Raw genomic sequence first — 18,837 nt, 5'->3', positions numbered from 1 at the left:
GGTTTTGTTATGTAGGGGTCCAGCTGTGCTTCCACCCAAAAAATTTTTAAAAAGTGGGGAAAAAAAAATAGAAAATGAAAAAAAAAAATCAGGTCAGTGCCTGCCCCAACCGTGCTGTGAGCCCAGGGGCTGGTGGTGCTGGCAATGTAGCTGCAGCATTTCAAACAGCTACTGGAGGACATGTTCTTGTCTCTCCCCAAATTTTAAATTCCCATCAGCAGTGCTAAATTTTGGGTAGAGCAGTGGTGTTAGGGCAGGAGGGTGGGCTGCCTGCACCACTGGGGCTGTCTTCCCTGGCTCCCTTGGGGATACCTTTGGTTGCTCTCCCGTGTGGGAAATTGTGCCATATGAGCAAATATCTGACATGGCCACAAAATCAAGCCTGTAAAAAGAGAAGGAGCTGAAAGAGCAAGGCAGGACCTGTGCTGACATTGAGTATTTTGTCTGACTCCTTTCACTGTAGGTGAGCAGGGCTTTTTTTTTAATTATTATTTGGCTTTAAATAATTCATTAGGCATAGGAAAAAGGGTAGTGATTGTTCATGATGCTCTGCAGTAGAAAGTAGATAGAAGGTCCTGAAATTATACCTTGATCTGGCAAACAAATTGCACAGATCCAGCTGTAACATAAAGGTTAAAGCAGGAGGGTATAATTAAAAGGGTATTTTGTACTGCAGTGATAGGTTTAAGTTAGGGCAAAGGTTTAACGTGTGGCACATTTCATGGCCTCGGGGCTAATTATCTTGTCTCCAGCCTGACTCTGGGAAGTGAGGGGAAGGGTGATAACTTTATCTCGCTGATGTAGAAAAGCAGCCAGGGTTAGGGATTAAGCCACTGCCTCCCCTTGGGCCAGGAAATCGTGGAGTGTTTTGTTTGAGGGGAGTCCACAAGCTTGGGAGCCCTGGTGGTAACTGGACCAGGGATCTGCTGTGATGGATGGGAATGTTTTGGCAAGTGCGAGGGTGAATAAAAAAAGAAAGTGAAGCTGAATAAGGGGAATATCTCAATCAGTGTTACTACAATGAATACTGAATGATGATGAAAATGAAGGGAATCCAAATGACATCAAGTGTGAGATACATCTGAATGTATTTGGGTTTATTCCCAGCCCCATGAGTGCTTAGAGCTTCTCCCACAGCCTAGTGAGGCAAAGGATGGTGGCAAAGCATCCACTCTTCTATGAACCAGGCAGCCAGCATCCCCGGTGGGGGACAATGTGCCCCTTTTGGAGGAGAATGGATGACTCAAACAAAAGCAGGGTCTCATTTTCTCCAGCTACTGGTTTCACACTGCGTTATTTAAGTTGTGTGTCCCTTGAAGGTTAATAATATTTTCTAATTATTTTCTTTCTAGAAACCTTGGAAAATCTGGACTGAGAGTCTCGTGCCTGGGTCTAGGTGAGTAACCTCCGCAGCCACCGCACTCACTGCAGCCACACACTGCCCTGAAGTGATGGTGTCAATTCTTGTATTTCACTATAAAGAAAAACCAACAAAACAACCCTGTGCTCCCTCAGAGCCCCAGCCTGTGCTCAGTCTTGCAGATGGCTCATGGCAGTGGCCCTTATGTGTGTTAATAACAAGCTCTGGGCATCAGCTGAGGCACTTGCCCGCAGCGTGAAGAGATGTTTTCCACCTATAGCACCCGAGTGGAACTGTGTGAGGGCAGAGTCCTTCTAAGACAGCCTGATCCCCATGAGGGACAGCCTGCAGACACCACAGCTGAGATGTCTGTGAATGCCCCCAAGAGCTTTAAGTGTCAGAGCTCCAGACTCGGGGGACAGCAATCTGCTTGGGCTGAGGGCAGATTTTTGTTTTAATTTATCTTATCCAGTGTGTGTACCTTGTTAATTCTGTTCTGTATTGGTTTGAAAACTAAGGAATATCTTATCAATATTTTATCTTATCAATGTTTTATCACAAAGAGCATCCATAAGCTCTGCAGCACACACGTGCTGGTCCTGTAGGGATGCTATGGTTCCTGCTGGCTTCCCCTTGGTGCTGCTGGCCTTCAGCTGCTGGCGAGGAGCGTGTGTGATGGACTGGGCAGCTCCTGATGGCTTTACTCACGCGATTAACTTCTTTGATGGCAGTTGAGCCGCTTGCATGAAGAATGCTTAACAGTATATATGTGTATGTTAAAAAAAACCAAACACTGTAGAAAGGAGGAAACTGTTTTTCTCACTGCAAGCCTCTTCCTGCGGTGCAAGGCTGGAGCATCAGGAGGGCAAAGCCCCTCAGGGTGTGCAGAGACCCCCCCGGGGGGGGGGATGGATGCTCTGCTTTGCCAGGGCCCCTCCAGCCCCCTGTTAAAGGGGGGCATCCGTGTCCCCCCGGGGTCAGAGTTGGAGGCATCAGCAGTTGGGTCATCTGGGCTCCCTCCTGTGCTGCTGCCTCAGGGACAAGTGGGTGAAGGCAGGAGTGGGCAAGGACCTGGACTCTGCCTGCATTTGGTGCCTGCTGTGGTGATGGGCTTCTCCTTCCAGCTCACCACTGGTGCTGGTTGTGCTCACAGGGCAGGTGCCCCAGCTCATTTTTTCCAACACGCTTTGTGATTTGTTTTTAAAATAGAGTGAAATGTGAAAGTCACCCTGTATCACAAGTCACATAAATAAGGCCTATTCCGCCAAGAAGAGCTCTTCTGGTTAAAATAGATCCAGGCATTGAAAGGAGTTGTATTCTTATCTGGTTCAGAGATTTTTATTTATCATCCTTGGAGATCACCAAGAGCGAATGTTGTTGTGGTGGAGAACAGCTATGGGAAGGAAGTAGCAGCAGGAAAAAAAAAACATCTTGCAGAGCCTTTCTTTAATTTCAAGCATGTGGAACTGCAGCAGCATCTAAATATATTGAGCCTTTGTGAGTGCAGCTGCATGGGATGAGTGGGGGCTGAAGGAGGGAGCAAGTGGCTGCTCCGGGCAAGGGAAAGCTGCCGGGCATCAATTCGGAGCCAGGCAGCTCAGCCTGTTCCAGAAGCAGCGAGCCCTACAGCCCTTGGGCTGCGTGCAGGAGTTAGGGAGAGGAGAACTGGAAAGCCTGAAATTCAGCTGCCACCTTCTCTGGAATGTACAGGTATTTTTTTTCCACGGTGTAGCTCGTCCTCCCCTCCCACCACAGATCCATCAGGTGTCTGCTTCGAGCCCTGGCTTGTGTGACTTTTCTAAATAGCTTCTCTTTGCCAGTTCCCTAAAAGATAAATGTGTTTCCCTAAACTCTCTGCAGCACGAAAAAATCTAATTTAAGCTTTACTAAAGTTTCTGAAGACTCAGCGATCTTCCTTAAAAGCCTTCCAAAATCCCAGCAAGGTGGGAGTGTGCTTCATCCTCTAGTATGAAAAAGCGGAGAAAAATGTGAAGCGGGACAGGAATCAAAGGTAGGCAGTGTAAGGCAACGCGTACTCTTTAATTATGTCCTGCTTCTCCCGGCTCACACTTTAACTAATTAATTTTCTGGGTGCTGCTTGCAGTGTGAGAAGTGTTGAGTGAGCGGATGAGGTCAGCCGTGTTAGCAGCGTGTTTCACAAGCGGAGAGATTCGGGAAGGGGCTGGGCATCATTCCTGGGAGTGCAGAATCTCCTTCTTCTCCCACCAGAGCTGGAACAGCTCTGCAGGGCTTAGCCCCCCCAGACCCAGATCCTGCAGCATCCCAGTGCTGAGCCCAGCTCCAGGCTTGGCTTTCACCTCCGCTTTTGGGTAGAGCTAACGCCAGGTGAGGCTTTGGATGAGGCATCTCAATAGCCTAACCCTGGGCAGGCACACACAGCCTTTCTGTGACGCTGGCTCTGAAATGCGATTGCGACGCAGGAGAAAAATAAGGTCACATTTTTCTTGTAGTTAATTCAGAGCAGATTCTGCCTGTACAGGCTGCCTGTTGATTTTTAGAAAACGTTGAGGCAGCCTCCAACAAGGTCATTAGCCACGATTCCAAGGAAACGAGCAGCAGAGTGAAACCAGCCATCCCAAATCCCCCAAGTACAATTCAATGTACAAAAGCACAAGGAGAAACCTTCCCAAATGAGCGGTTCCTCCAGCCACCGATGGGACACCCCACCCTCGCAATCGGGTACAAAAATAGATGTTTTCTGAGCAGAAAGGGCTCAGCTTCTGCCATTACCCCCTGGTGCTATGCTCTGGGGAAAAGCTTTTGCAAACCTGGCATGTAAGATTAACCCAACCTGAAGGTCAGCTGGCCCAGAACAGTGGTGAAAGGGTCCCATTTGTGCCCGGGTACTTGCAGCACGCAGAGCTGAGCATTTGCTGGTTGCTTGAGCGCCAGACCAGACCCACGTGCCAAATCTCCATGTGGCACCATCCTCGCCAGCAGCAAGCCAGGGATAAAATTGTACTGGCAGGAGGCGAAGCTTTGGCTTTCATCCAGGAACCCTTTTTTTTTAAATTTTTTTTTCCTGCAGAGGTGACACATCTGCTGGCAATGACATTATCGAGTTGTGAATTCTGCATCAGCAAATAACCCAGCAGTAATCACACCTTGCTAGGCTCTGCCATGCAATGGAAATGGAGCCAAAGCTAGTTTTAATACAGAAATGCCTCTGTTGAAGGTGAGGATATCCAGCTGGGAAATCGCTTTCCAGTGCGAGACGTGATGGGCGAAGGGCAGGAGTGGGAGGTCTACCTGCCACCACCAGCCTGAGCCGGGGGTGGGAGGGCACGTTTATAAACAGTGAATTGGCGTAGACAAGAGAATGATGATGACTTGGGAAGGGGAAAAGTAATGATTAAAAAAACCAGCCAACTTTCTCTAGTTTATTTTTCTTCCAAAATACTCTCCTTGGCTGAAGTTGTGAATCATCCTCAGTCGTTTTTTTTGAAATGCCAAGTGTGCCTTGTGCTTTCTGGAGTGATTTTTTCTTTATTTTTATTTTTTAATCAGAGCTAGGCACTGGTGGTGTGCTGTACTGCAGCCCCTGCAGCTGCCTGGCTGCTTTGGGTGTGGGTGCCCCCCACACCGACTGCCTGGGGACTTGCTGCTTTCTCAGTGCCTGGCCCCATCTGGGACCCTAACACTGCATCTCACTGTCCCAACCCCATCTGGCACATTCGAGATCACCTTGCCAAGCAAAAAAAACTCTCCTCCCTGGCTGTTTTTTGCAATTATCAAGGAAAAAAAAATCCAAAGTATTCCCCACCTGTGTGGTCCCAATGATGCTTGCTGTTCAGGGGTCCCAAGCCCCTCGGGTCCATCACTGCTGGGATAGACAGGCAGATATACCTAATATTCCATATATTTACTACTTATATTTAAAGAGATAAAGCACTTGTTGCTCTTACATGAACTGTTGTGTAGGGTCGGAGTCACCCGAATTTGAGGGAGGATGTGTAATCCACAGGGTGCAGAAATAATTCCTTTTCTTCTCACCTGCGGTGGGGACCTGTATGCATATTTAAGCCAAAAAATCACTTTGGGATAAACAGTCTCAACACGTTTTTCAGTAGAAATGCATTTTAATGTATTCCTATAAAAATAACACTTGTGAAGCTTTAGCATGGAAATTGGGTTTCATTCGGATTTTTTTTGTCTGCATAAAGAAGCTTAATGATAAACTGAAACCTGTTTTCATTTTTATCTGTATTGTGCAGGACTAGAGCATTTTAATGATAGGAGGAAGTCCCATTCTTGAGGTCTCGAGGTAGCAAGGTGTAGCAGGGGCAGTAAGGGGTGGCTGCTCACTGGGGTGACTCTGGGTTCAGAGGGTGCTGCTGTCACCCAGTTATTGCCATCATAGAGAGCAGAAGTAAATGCAAAATTAGTTAAAAATGTGTGTTTCTGTTTGCTCATTTTTATTTCAGTAGCATTAGCTGTGTTACACACTTCTGATCTGCGAAAACTTGGCTTTTTGCAGGGCTCAGCCTATTCTACAGGAAATCAAGAGTTTCAGTTTAAATGCAGGGCAAATATGCATTTTTAAAAATAACTTTATTTGTACTCAAAGGCACCTGATGTTTAAAAAAAAAAATTCAGATTGACTTTTTTTTTTTTTTGAGGGAAAGAGAGCAAGATTCTCCTAATGGAGCCGACTCTTCTTGCTTTGTTTTTAACCAGGGGCTGATCAAAGCAGCTGGAGCGTTAGCAGCAGGCACGCTCCGCGCTTTCTGACTCCTGCTCAAGGTTCATCTTCCACGCTTGCTCTGAGCAATGAGCTAACCATACATTTTTAATGAAGACGTGGGAGCGTTTATGTATCTATTGCACCAGGCCCTTTGCAAGTGTAAGCAGGCAGGCAGGGAGCACTTAATTTTTTACCCCTTAACAGCATCGGAGCCCAACCCCTCCCTGGCATGGTGATCTCTCCTCTGTCTCGCCCAAAACGCAGTCAATTTTCCAGCTCAGGGGCTGAACCCCTCTGCCCTCCTTATGGAGGGACAATATAAGGCAGAATTTTAAATTCTGGAGGATTTTCTGTGAGCCACGTGAGCTTTGACCCATCCATTAAACGGGTAACACGTAATTTTCCACGTAGCTGGTGTGTAGGTCTTGAAAAGCGCGGGCAAAAGTCGTGCTGTAAATCCAAATGCTGTCATGACAGGCTGGCAAAAGGCACGTGTAATGTCACATCCTTCTCCTCTGTGTCTCAGCATCGCTTTCCACGGGGTGCTTTGTAAGGTCGGATAAGTAGGGCAGGAGCAATGTCTGCCAGGGTGAGGACATGCTGTCCCATCGGTGTCCCATATGTGACCTGGCGCTTCCCCAGCTCGCTGCTGTCTCTCCCTTCCAGTGGCTTAGGAAATATGTATTCCATATAGAAAATATATATAGGATGTAATATTCCTATAGTTTAGGAATATCCGGTGAAATCCACACACTGTTTCCACCACAGAATATTCTTACTTTCTTAATTTTTTTATTTTTTTTTTGAAGCAGTAGTCATAAAGAAACAGTGCCCCGAGTTTTTACTAATAATAGACCAGAGTCTGCTGCTGAGTCTAAAGTGCAGCTACTCTTTGGGCCAGCTGGCAAAAGTGCTGCTCGTCGGACATGGGCTTGATGGAGAAGTTCCTGGGGAAAAGGCACTTTGGATGGGTTTTAAATACTTTGTTTCAGTAGAAATATGTTGGTTTGTGTTTTTTTTTTTTTTTTCTAATTTTGACTAGTAGGATCCTGAATGCTGAAGCATAAGCTTAGAAAGAGCTTCATTCCCCAAATGACATGTTTCAGCATCATCATAAATTTTTTCCAATTTGTCAAATTGGAGCTTTGGAAAATGAACTGCATTTAGCAAATAGCTTCAGATTTCAATAAAACTCTTTATTTGGGCAGCACAGGATCTTGATGGGGCTTCTCTGATGAGTTCATGGGCCAGCTTTGGGTCCCCATGCCCCATCCCACCCTCCCCCCACCCAGGGAGAGGGGGCTCGAGTGCCTGCCCCAGTCCTGGTCCTGCTCACTTGGGGATGCACCAGCGTCTGAGCCAGTTAACCCCATTTTAAACCTTCTTAATCCCAAGGAGCCTGAATTTTGGTGGAGTGAATTTTTGTTGGCAAAAACCTCCCATGTTTACAGATTATTTTGTTCTTTCTAGGGACGTGGGTCACTTTTGGAGGTCAAATCTCAGACGAGGTAAGTAATGCTTGGTGTAAGTATAATGCGTGAAGTAAAACCCAATATGAGATATTTTTAAATGAAACCATGGCTACCAAAATCAGAGGAGCCTGTTTCTGTACGAGGAAATGGCAGAGAGTTACTATGCAAAGCAACGCCAAGGCTTGCGTTTATGCTACAAAAAAACCTTAATGAATCTGACATTTCCAGAGATCAACTTTAATAAAAAAACCCATCTATCCCTTAAAGTGATCTTCTTTTCCATGCCGTTTGGAGCAATGTTTCCTCCTTACCGTTGGCACTGGTACTGTTCCTGGAGCAGAAATTGGAAACTGTTTTTGCATCATGTATCTAATCAGCAACAGGCATAAATACACGCAGGGGCTCGGCTTATAAGGAGCTGCCGGATGATTTATTTTTTACATAATGAGATGAAACAAATGAAAATGAGCTTGCGTTTCCTGCGTGCTCTTGCCCATACCAGATGGCTCTTAATCTCAGTTAATAATCCTCCTGAGTGCTGGGCAGCATGTGTGTTTCCCTCCATCTCAGGTACACTGCGGATGCTAACCATCAAAAAGAGAGTGACCTCCTGGCAGCCCTCCCTCTAGTACATGACAGAAACCCCAAAGTAACTTTTGTGAAAGGAAAGCAGCCTAGCAGTCTGAACTCAAAAGGTGTTTTTTGTTCGTTTGTTTGGTTTTTTTTAACTTTTTAAAATTCTTTTGATCTTTGGTGGTGTTGCTTCTGCCGATGGTGGAGAACTGAGTTCATTCCTGTTTCTTGGCGTGGCAGGCTGGAGTGAGACCACTTGTTTTGGTCATAAATTTTCTCCCTGGCTCTTCCGCCCTCCTTGCTTAGAGTTAAGTGAGTGCCAAGTGTTCTTGCGTGGAAAAAGAGGACTGAAACGCAGCCCCATCCTTGGGAATGCCCATCCTGAGGATGGTGGATGGGCACCTGCCCCCCTGGCACCGCCAGCCTCCTCTGGATGCAGAATTCACAAGAAATGACCTTCAGCTGTTTAAATAACCCATGAATTCTGCTGGAGAGCTGCAGGACAGCCTGTCTGGTAGCCAAAAATATTTAAACTCTTACCATGGAAATATCCCCTCCGTATTAAACTCCACAGATTTGTGAAGTATCTTCTGTAACTCTATTAAATTCTTGGCTGCTTTCCTATTAGAAAGCCTAGGACATTCCTATGAGAAGAGATTAATTCCTCCCAGGATGAGTCAAAGGGAAGTTGATGTAAATCTGTGTTTTGGTGCTGCTTGGGCCAGGGCACAGCCCCCGGGATGCCTTGCTGAAGGGTCTCACCCCCGGGCAGGGGATATGGGCACCCCTCCCAGCCCCACTGTAGCCCCTTAAGGGGCTTTTTACAGTGTGGGAGGATCCACTGGCTGCTTGGGCTGGGTCTTCCATCCCTCACCTCTCCATTTCTGCTTCCTCAAGGTGGCTGAGCAGCTGATGACCATCGCCTACGAGAGCGGCGTCAACCTCTTCGACACGGCGGAGGTGTACGCGGCCGGCAAGTGAGTGCCCAGTGTCCCACTCCACTTCCCTGGGACCCCTCCACTTGGCTCTGCTCCTCCCTGGGACAGATTGCCTCACGATGGCTAGGGCTCTGCTGGTGCCCAGGAAAACCCCTTCTCCCTGGGGGGCACAGAAAAACCTTTATTTTTGGAGGACTCTTAAAAAAAATTTTAAAAATCAAACCCAAACTCCCTCGCACCCAGCTGAAGCCTGAAATGTATCACTCGCACTACTTGCTGTTGGCATAAGGAGGAAAATGTCCTGAATAAATGAAAAGTCAGCGTGGATCTTAATGGTGATGAATGGCCTGTGCCAGTGACAGCTCCCGGTGTGCGGAGCCGCTCGGGCTGCAGCAGAGCTAATGCTCTTAGTGTTGCTGCGGGATTGGGGGGAAAAAAATATCCATCCATAATATATTTGACTTTGGCTGATTTATATGGCTTTGCATGTAGTGTAAAAGGCGGCCTGGGACATCACGTCCCTGGGTGTGAGGATGAAGTGGCTCTGCCTTCCCCAGAGCAGGTTTAAGCAGATGTAGGGTGCGATGGAGGGGACCCGTCCCAGCCAGCTCTGGGTCACTGTCACCTCAGGAGGGGAAGGGAGAGCTGCACAGCTGAGAGCGGGGCTGCAGGCTGGTGTCAGGGTGGCCCCATCCAGGGAAGCTGGGGGAGATGGCAGCTGTGGTGGTGTCCCTGGTGCAGAGCATCCTCCTGCCTCCCCTCACACAGGGCTCTTTCTCTCTCTCTCATGCAGAGCTGAGGTCATCCTGGGAAACATCCTGAAGAAGAAGGGCTGGAGGTATGTACCAGTCCCTGCCACCCCCGCTGAGCAAGAGCCCCGGCCAAATGAGAAACCTTCTGTTTTTTAACAATGATGCTTGTTAGGTGATGCTGGCCGAGGAGCGGGAGCTTGTAGGTGTGAGGGCTGTGCCCGGAGCAGCCAGCCAGGGCTCCTGCAGCAGCCAGACCTTTCAAATGCCAGATAAAAATGCTCTCCTGGCTTTAGGGAGTGCACACCAGCTGCGATCATCAGCCTGTGGTGCTGCCTTGTCCCTTGTACATGACCATCGTCTCTGTGCACAGCACAGTTAACACAACTTCTGAGCATATCCATCATCTTTTCCATGCACAGTGTATCGAGACAGATAATTTCTGTGTCGGCATCCTTATCCGTGTACATAAAACTGTGTATTAAGAATGCAAAGCTGTGACAGGCCTTCATCTTGGGTAGCCTGGTAGGAGATGATACCTAATTTAAATGATGCACATTAGCATATGTTGTGTAGTTTTAAGAGCATTTACATAATCTTTAAAGACCTCCTGTGTGTGTAATATCCAGCCTTCAAGTGAAGAGTGGGTCCTAGCAGCACTCTCACCAAAATCAGTATTCCCTGTGTTAGGGGGATGATAATTCTGTACAAAATATTCTGGGTACTGCAGAAGAAAAAAATTGAGTCTAGCAAAAGCTGGAGAAATTGTGTGTTGTACACATACAGTTATGCAGCAAGGTAGTTTGTGAATGATAAATTTTTAATTTAATATCATGTTGGAATTTATAGATTAATTCAGTGACTGTATCACTCTTGGGGCTTTAATAACTCTGGGAATACTGCGTGGTAATGAGAAGCACTGGACTTGGATACCAGGAGGGAATAGCACCAGAGCCTGGGTTAAGGGCTCTGGAGATTTCTTACTTACTCCGTAATGAAAAATGTGTCTCTTTTTTGGTGACTTCACTTGAATTAGCTTCTGTTTCCAGACACCAGCCTACGATCACTCTCTTCCCACAGCAGACCTGAGCGTGGGAGGAGAAGTGGCCTCTAGACCTGTTGTAAAAAAGATTAGAGTGATGTACAAATGCTTACTCTGTGCCCAGTGAAACCAGGCACGGCCGCTGCTGCGGGCAGCCAGAGTACAGCTGCTTTTCGATGGGCGCCATCCTGCTTGGTTACTTATATTATCAATTTTTTTTTTAACAGTAGTGATTTCTCTATTCTGTTTGCAGGAGGTCCAGCCTGGTCATAACAACAAAACTGTACTGGGGTGGAAAGTAAGTCTCACAGTTGCTTGTCATGGTGTGTGTGTGCTGCTGTGTGCTTTTCCCTTTTACAGCCCTACAACCAGGTGGAGATCTATAGCTTTTCAGAGGGGAGGCAGTTCTTCCAGTTGTTTCCTTTCTCATTTTGCCAACTCTTTAAAGGAGCTGGAGCCCGGCAGAGGTGGCAGTCCCCAGCAGTGGCTGGGTTGCTGTGCCGGCTGTGCTCCTGCCCCGAGCAGGGCTGTGGCCATGGGAGGTGTAACCAGTCCTGCTTTTCAACCCCTGCAACTTTCATCAACTCCTTTCCATCATGGGTTGGTTTTTTGTCCCCAGAACAAAATGTCAATGTGGATTTTTCGAATCTATTGGAATGTCTGAGGAGAAACCCAAGTAAACCATGAATGCAGCTGCAAAATAGTCTCTGCGAGACTTTCATTGGAGTTGTTGAGCAAATGATTGTAATTATTTTTTTTTCTCCCATTTCACTGAAGTCATTTAAGTCACAGTGTATTGAAGCTGAGGTGCAACACTACCCTCTGCTTCTCTGTGAGAGCTGGGATGTATTTAAGACACTGTCACTATGTTGGTAAGGCAGGTCTATAGTGTCTGTCCCACTTCATTGTGCTGTTGCTTTGCAGCAGGCTCAGGATCTGCCTGGTGTGTTGGAGATACGGGCAAAATTAAACAGTCAGAAAAATTACGAAGCCATGTGTTGCCTCTGAATCTAGTTTATATGTAAACGATGGGTCACGGTTGTGTGGGTTGTGTTTCTTGTTGCCTTGTCTTGGTAAGGTGACCTGCCTGGAGGAGGTCTGGTCCCAGTAGACAAGGTGTTTAATGATTTTGGGGGTGACCTTGGCTGTACTGTACCTTTGTGCCTGCCCTGGGAGGAGCACTTTGTTGGCTTTGCAGTCTGCCAGCTTTGCACTGGGAGGACAGGTTGGATGCTGCCTTCCTTTGAAATGGCAGATGATGCCAGTGGAGCCTCAGTGGTGTGTGGTGGGCTGGGGCACAGCCACATCACTGTGCTGCCTGGCCCCGGCTGCCCTGCCACCATCCTTACCCTTCTGATTAGAAATGTCAGCTCGTAGCTTTAGGGTGAGGCAATATCCATAGCAAGGCTGTTACACATTAACAGTAGCCTTACGCATCCCAGATGCTGGTTGTCTTTGAGGCTGGGAACCTGAGAGAGCCGCAGGGTTGCCCTGTTGTATGAGTTATAACTTCATTTTTGGGATGTTTAAACCAGAATACAGAATTAACTTTTCCTGATTGTTAGCACTTCAGACCTCTAATAGCCTTGTACTTGTTTTTCCTTTGCAGAGCTGAAACAGAGAGAGGGCTTTCAAGGAAACACATCATTGAAGGTATGTGTTCCAGGGCAGGGTGGTCTGGCTGTGCCCAAAACACACTGAAGGATTATTCTGTCTTTTCTCAAGAAACAGTGTAAGCAAGCACACTGCACACAAAAAGCCTTCTCTACACCCCTATGCAGCAATAACCTCTTGGGATTTTTGCTATAATAAACAGGATCGTTGTCCTTGCCTGGCTCTGTGCGAGTCGCTCGCAGGTTTCTCACTTTTCAGCAGCAGTCGAGGTTTCCCACACTGGGGTTTCATCACCTGCTGCCTCATGCAGGTTCCCAGCAGCTTTTCACCATTGTTTTCAAGAATGGCTCTGATCCCAGCTGCCATGGTGGGACCTGCTGCAGTCCCTGTGGCAGGAGGGCTTGGCTGGTCTTGAGATGCTCTGATGATGCACAGAGGGGGTACATATACACCCCCTGGCTCTTTCTGGGCAGCAGCACATGGTGGGCAGACGTGGCCGTGGCTGCGTGAGCTCCTTGGCGGAGCAGGAAGGGATGAGGATGTGGGGGATGATGTCAGCTGGCAGAAATAACCCCTGGAGGGATGCCAGGTCCCAGCCACCAGCTGGGAAGGGCTGTGGTTTGCTCTCAGTGCTGCTTCTTCTCGGGTGCTCTGTCTGTGTGAATGTTCCCTTACCTGGCTCCTCGCATCCAGTCCTGCATCCCGCTGAGCGATGCCGCGCACTACCTTACTCATCCATCAGGATTTATTCACCCAGGTCTTTGCTGCATCTAACGCATGCTCTAATCTTCCTTCCGCTTGCTTTTTTTGTTCTCTCAGATACATTACTGTTGGAGAGGGAGTGAGAACACATACATTTTTCTATACAGACAGCTATGTTTCACTCGATCCGTCTCTGTCCAGAGAGCTGTTGGGTGTCAGATCAGGCATGCAGACATAGTGACTGTGGGCATTATTATAATTTGCAGAGAATTTTACACGCAGGACACAAATAGAGCAGCACTGGTAAAAAGATAAATTTTTGTCATATTAAGGATTAGCAGTATCAGCCACAACCTTGTCCCAGCCTGGGCTGGTTCCTGATGAGGGCTGGAGCAGACCCTGAACCCCCCCAGGAGGACCCTGGGACCGACAGCGGATCCTGAGCAGGTCTCAGACCCAGAAAAGCAGCCAGTAGCATGGGGGCTTGAGTCTGTCGTTGACATAAATCCTGAATAAAAATAGCATAGGTATGGAGAAAAGCTGCATAAAGCCGTGGAAGAGAGTTACTGGGGGTGTCCTGGCCTCTCAGGGGGGTGGGAAGATGTTTGGGGCAGAGGGGGAGCATCAGGCTTGATACCTGTGCTTCAGGTCTCTGCAGAGAGGGCTTTGCACCGCCTGCATCTTGTTGCTGTTTGACCCACTTGTGTCTGCTGCCACCGAGGGACGTGCAAAATGTGTTCTTTGCGTTCCTAGGGAATGATACGCTCTGTGACAGGATCCTCAGAGGAACCCAGGGCAGGAGGCTGTGCTGATCCCCGGGGAGCAGCTGCTCCTCACTGGGCAAGGCTGATGCCAGCCCAGATTGTCCTGGGGAGCAGCACCTTTCATAACCCAGCACACCAAGACGGCTGCAGCAGTGAAAAGTGGTTCTCCTTATTGCACTGTGTATGCTGGGGTAATTAGCCTCCTCTTTGATTTATGAGATAGACCCTAATTGTTTACAGTGGTGGTTGGTTAAGCTAACGTTTGCTGCCAAGACAAATTAGAAGAGAAAAATCCAGGCTCGTCTATATTACTCGTGTGCCCTGGTGTCAGTAGTTTGATGGCACGGCGGGGGGGGGGGGGGAGACAGCCTGTTCACAGTTCTCCCTGCAGAACAGGCGGAGGTAGGCTTTGATCTCTGCTTATCAGAAGGTAGCATCCCTCTGCAACGAATCGCGTCTGCCCGCCAGAAACGGCAGCTTTAACTTGCATTTCACCATTTGCATGTTTTATCACCAGAATCTGCAACGGCCCATTCGTCACAACCCTTCAACAACCAGGATTTGTTCTGTATCCATTAAAACATAGATTATATGGAAAATATTATTACTCTATTTATATTATCCACCCCTCACCTGGGATGTCGCTGCCACCCACACTATACCCTGGCTAATGCTGTCCCAAGCGGGTGAGGTGAGGTGAGACTGGGTGAGCAGCAGCTTCCTCCCTGGGGTGCAGACTCCAGCATCCTACATCTCGAAGGAGAGATAAGGAGCATCACTGGAGCGCGGTCGGTGTTGCCTCATAGTAACCAGCTTGTATGTCCTGGAAAGTTTTCATTATTTAGTACTTGCAGAGTTCAGCTACATTGGGATGTGACTTTCATGTTAAGGTAATGCTGGAGAAAGTTTATTAGCTATGTTCTTGAACTTCTATTCATTGAACCCATCAGGTGGTGTCCTCACCGCTGGTGGCAGAGGCGCTTGGGGAAGTTGCAGCCATGTTACAGGAGGTCCAAACTCATCCATTTTCCATTTCTTGTGGAGCTGCTTCATGAAATGATAGAAAAATACCGGCAGCAGTTGAAATAACTTCAAAGAAAACATAGCGAATAACGTTAAGGTCAATGTTAGCTATTTTCTATAAATACATTTGGCAAAAATGGGCCTTTTTTTTTTTTATCCCAAAATCCAGCAAACATTTTCAGACTACTCTATTTTGGCTCATTCTTCATGAACATTCATAAAAACATTTTGTTCCTGGGAAGATTCATAGAAAATAAGTGTTAGAAATACTGTTCTCTCTCTCACGCACTTATATATATATATATATATGTATGTATGTATGTAGGCTTTTGATGCCATTTCCCACCAGACCCTCATGGGAAAGCTGTTGAAGCCTGGGCAGTCCTGGACTGTAGCTGTGAAATGGTGCCTTGTCTTGCTCTGCAGAACTCTTTCTGCCCTCTGCGACGCGTTGGTGGGCACAGCTTGCTTACCCTGCAGAGAGGGTAAAGCCCTTCATGGTGCTGTATCTGCTCATTATAACTTATCCAGCCAAGTACCACCATCCTCCCCTCCGGGCTGGCATTGCTGGGAGGTCTTCTCCCAGGTGGGACAGGAGCCCTGGGCTTGCACAGAAAGGCGCTATGATGTGGCTTTGATTAAATTAACTCTGAAGAGAAGTGGAGGGCTGAAGCTGGTCCCTGGCAGCTGTCTCCTGACGGGCTGGCCACAGACATGCTTGATAACCGGTGGCTGTTCCAATCCAAATCTCAGCCTAATTCAAAAATAAAAAAGTTCTTGTGGAAGGAGAAGGGGAACTCTGCGTGTGACAAACTGGTGTTTTCTTAATACAGCTGCACAGATGTGGGGCAAGTTTATGCAGTATCCTTCCCATATGCTATATGGTTGTGTATATATATAGTAGGTATCCACATAAATATAACGAGCTCTGTTTTTCCTAGCATGGCTTATACCTGTTGGCTCTGTCCTGCCTTGCCCTGACCATGTGGGTTCTTGTCTCTGCTTTGCTGTTCCCAGGGCTAAAGGCTTCTCTCCAGAAGCTGCAGCTGGAGTACGTGGATGTCGTCTTCGCCAACCGGCCAGACAATAATACCCCCATGGAAGGTTAGTGGAATCTTGAATTAAAGGTTTTAATGTGATTGATCTGCTCCTGGCTTACAGGCTCAGACAGGTGATGGTGGTAGGAAATGAAAAACAATTTTTTCTTCAATATTCAGGTGGGGCAGCTTAAATATAAAATACTTCATTTGTGATAACCCAGAGCTCTATATAGTTACACTTCAATTAAATGAATTTGTATCTCTTGAAAGGAAGTTGGAGTTTCCTTTATGTCCCAGCGGTGGCTTTAATGTTGTTTGCTTCTTTATTTCCTTTTCCATGTTCATTCAGAAAAAGTGAATTTGTGTTTGCGTTTAAGACATGTCTCTGTCAAATGAAACCTGTACATCCCTACCCCTGCTGTGACAAGCTCTAGAGAGAGGAGAGTGTCATCTCTATCCTTGTCCCTGTCCTCTGGGCTGTCTGGATAGAACGAGCTTCTCACAGTGCTAAAACCAGGGGTGCCATCCAGTGCATGGTCAGACACAAGAAACAATTGGCAACCTTTAGGGTTCACTGCCCCGAGCAGCACAAGCCAAGTCACTGGTGGCCTTGGCCATGGGGCTGGGCAAGGATGTGGTCCCCCTGGGTCACAGCGTGTCCCCCCTGGGCATGGAAAACAGCGATGTTCTGCCCAGGGCTGGCTCAGCCTTGGTGTCGCAGCCAAGCCCCTTGTTCCTAGGGGAGAACAGTCCTTGTTACATGCAGCCTGGGGGAACAAATGTAGGAACTTGCAAGATCTGTGACTATCTGTGCACTTTAATTACGTTTCATTGCTGATAACTATATATTCATGCTTGGTACATGGCCATATAGCCCAGTTAGCCAGGAACCTTCATCAATGTGTTTTGGCGTCAGTGCCCTATTTAATGGGCACCAGTTCCCATTCCTCTCTCTTTTCCCATCGGAGTTAACACAACCATTCACACTGTGGCAGAAGATTAGCTTCACAGCTAAATAAAAAATAGCAAGAGGAAAGACTTGCAGGCTGCAGAAGCTGTCATGGCTGAGCACATGTAAATAAAATAAACCTGGAGCTTGACAGTTCCCTCTGAGGCTCCTGGTTTGACTTTCAGCGGTGGTGATGCCTATTTGCTTAATGAACGTGGGGCTGTGTGACCTGGCACAAGCTGTGGGTGGGTGGCAGTACTGCTGCCCCAGCCGATGGTGCTGGCAGCTGTGAGTTCAGGGAACTGGCCTGGGATTTTAGGACCAGTGCAGATTTTGTAGTAGCTGAAGAGGTCGAGGAACGTGACATGTCGTATCTTGGAGGGAGAAATGACCTCTCTGCTCAGTCAGTTGTCATCTAATGAGGCAGTGAGGGATGTATTTCCCATGCCCGCCCCGCGCAGCTGATCTTAGGCGTTTGCAGCTTTTAAGATGCTACAGATCCTGCTGGCAGCACTGGAGCTTGGCAATAAGGTGTAAACTGTGGTGCTTGGTGAGATTTTGAGCAGGGTGAAAAAAGGGACATTTTTATTATGAATGGTGTGGTGTTGATTCTTTCTATGTACTTCATGCTTTTTTTATGGTTCACCTACTAAGCCACTTCTATCCCAGAGCATCTGTTGAACCATCTGTCGGTTCTGCACTATCTGGCATGCACAGTAAGCGCTGAGCTACCTCCACAAGACATGCAATCCCTGCTCTATCTATCTCCTGACGTGCCTGTGCTTTTCCCATGAGCAAATAGCTGCTTCTTAACTCCACGCAGGCAGTGTCTTGCCCGTGTTGCAGTTGCAGGGGACTTGGGTGGATGGAAGGAAATGGCTGGAAAACCTCAAGGTGTTTTTGGGAAGGGCAGAACGCCGTGAGCTGCACCACGGTTGCTGTCATTGCACGGCAGTGACCTTGTGAGGGTGCAGCTTTTGTCCTGATGGGAGAGATTTGTAGGTAACCTTAAACATTCCCTGCTTGTGCGACTCATGCCAGCATGAGGGTGGCATTAAGGTGGTGGCAACACTAGCCCAGGTTGCCCAGAGAGGTGGTGGATGCTCCATCCCTGGAAACGTTCCAGGTCAGGTTGGATGAAGCTCTGAGAAACTGGATCTAGTTGAAGATGTCCCTGTTTGTGGCAGACTTTATGGGCTTTAAAGGTTCCTTCCAACCCAAACTATTCTGTGATTCTGTGTGAGGGGCCCTGTGTGAGCAAAGAGTGTGGTACCACCGAATAAACCAAAGGATAAACTCTGAATGTTCATTTTGTTTTTGTCACTCGCTGCATGCAGGTGGGTGAGGTTTCTCTGCTGTCACTTGGGGTCCTCTGCCTGCTGTGCTGTGTGTGTCTCTGGGCACCAGCAGGTGATGCATCAGCCAGAAATACTCACCTGGCCCAGCCCAGCCAGAGCAGAATCATTTCCCCCGCCCCCAGGTGGTCACGGTCCAGCTCAGGCTGCCTTTGGAGGCATGGGTAGAGGAGATCTAACAGGAGGAGATGAGCATTTAATACAGATTTCTTCATTGTAGGTGACTCTGGTCCCCAAAGCGGCAGGAAAAGCTTGCTTGATCTGAAAATCAGAAAAGTATTTGCCTTTCTTAAAAGTCTCAGAGCAAATTTAAAAGTCTGTCATCATAATGCAGTGCAATATTAGCTTCAAGTCTGAAGATGGGTACCCCATGGAAGGGTCTTTTCACAAGTCTTCAGTCAGGTGTGGTGGGTCTCTGGCCAGGACAGGCAGGACAAGGGGCTGTCCTCGCTAGGGTCTGTCATCCTTGCTGGGGTCACTACTCATCCATGGGGCAATCCTGACCCCGGTGTCTGGGTGGCTCTGCTGTCATGTGCCCCCCCCCCCCCCCC

At 47.8% G+C, this 18,837-nt stretch overlaps 1 protein-coding gene across 2 annotated transcripts in view; it reads left to right on the top strand.

Moving 5' to 3' along the window:
• Positions 1-18,837, top strand: part of KCNAB1 (potassium channel, voltage gated subfamily A regulatory beta subunit 1) — a 69,984-nt gene that overhangs the window by 43,228 nt on the left and 7,919 nt on the right. For both annotated transcript variants that reach the window (XM_014946066.1, XM_014946067.1), the window contains exons 2-8: positions 1,353-1,396; positions 7,536-7,573; positions 9,008-9,087; positions 9,842-9,886; positions 11,093-11,137; positions 12,449-12,492; positions 15,960-16,046. In XM_014946066.1, the coding sequence (XP_014801552.1) occupies positions 1,353-1,396; positions 7,536-7,573; positions 9,008-9,087; positions 9,842-9,886; positions 11,093-11,137; positions 12,449-12,492; positions 15,960-16,046 (383 nt within the window). The remainder of the gene's footprint in view (positions 1-1,352; positions 1,397-7,535; positions 7,574-9,007; positions 9,088-9,841; positions 9,887-11,092; positions 11,138-12,448; positions 12,493-15,959; positions 16,047-18,837) is intronic.

Source organism: Calidris pugnax, unplaced genomic scaffold (assembly GCF_001431845.1).
Source record: "Calidris pugnax isolate Ruff unplaced genomic scaffold, ASM143184v1 scaffold111, whole genome shotgun sequence".
In the NCBI taxonomy this organism is placed as follows: Eukaryota; Metazoa; Chordata; class Aves; order Charadriiformes; family Scolopacidae; genus Calidris; species Calidris pugnax.
The sequence above is the reverse complement of the archived record's forward strand: the minus strand, read 5'-3'. Positions and strand labels throughout refer to the sequence as shown.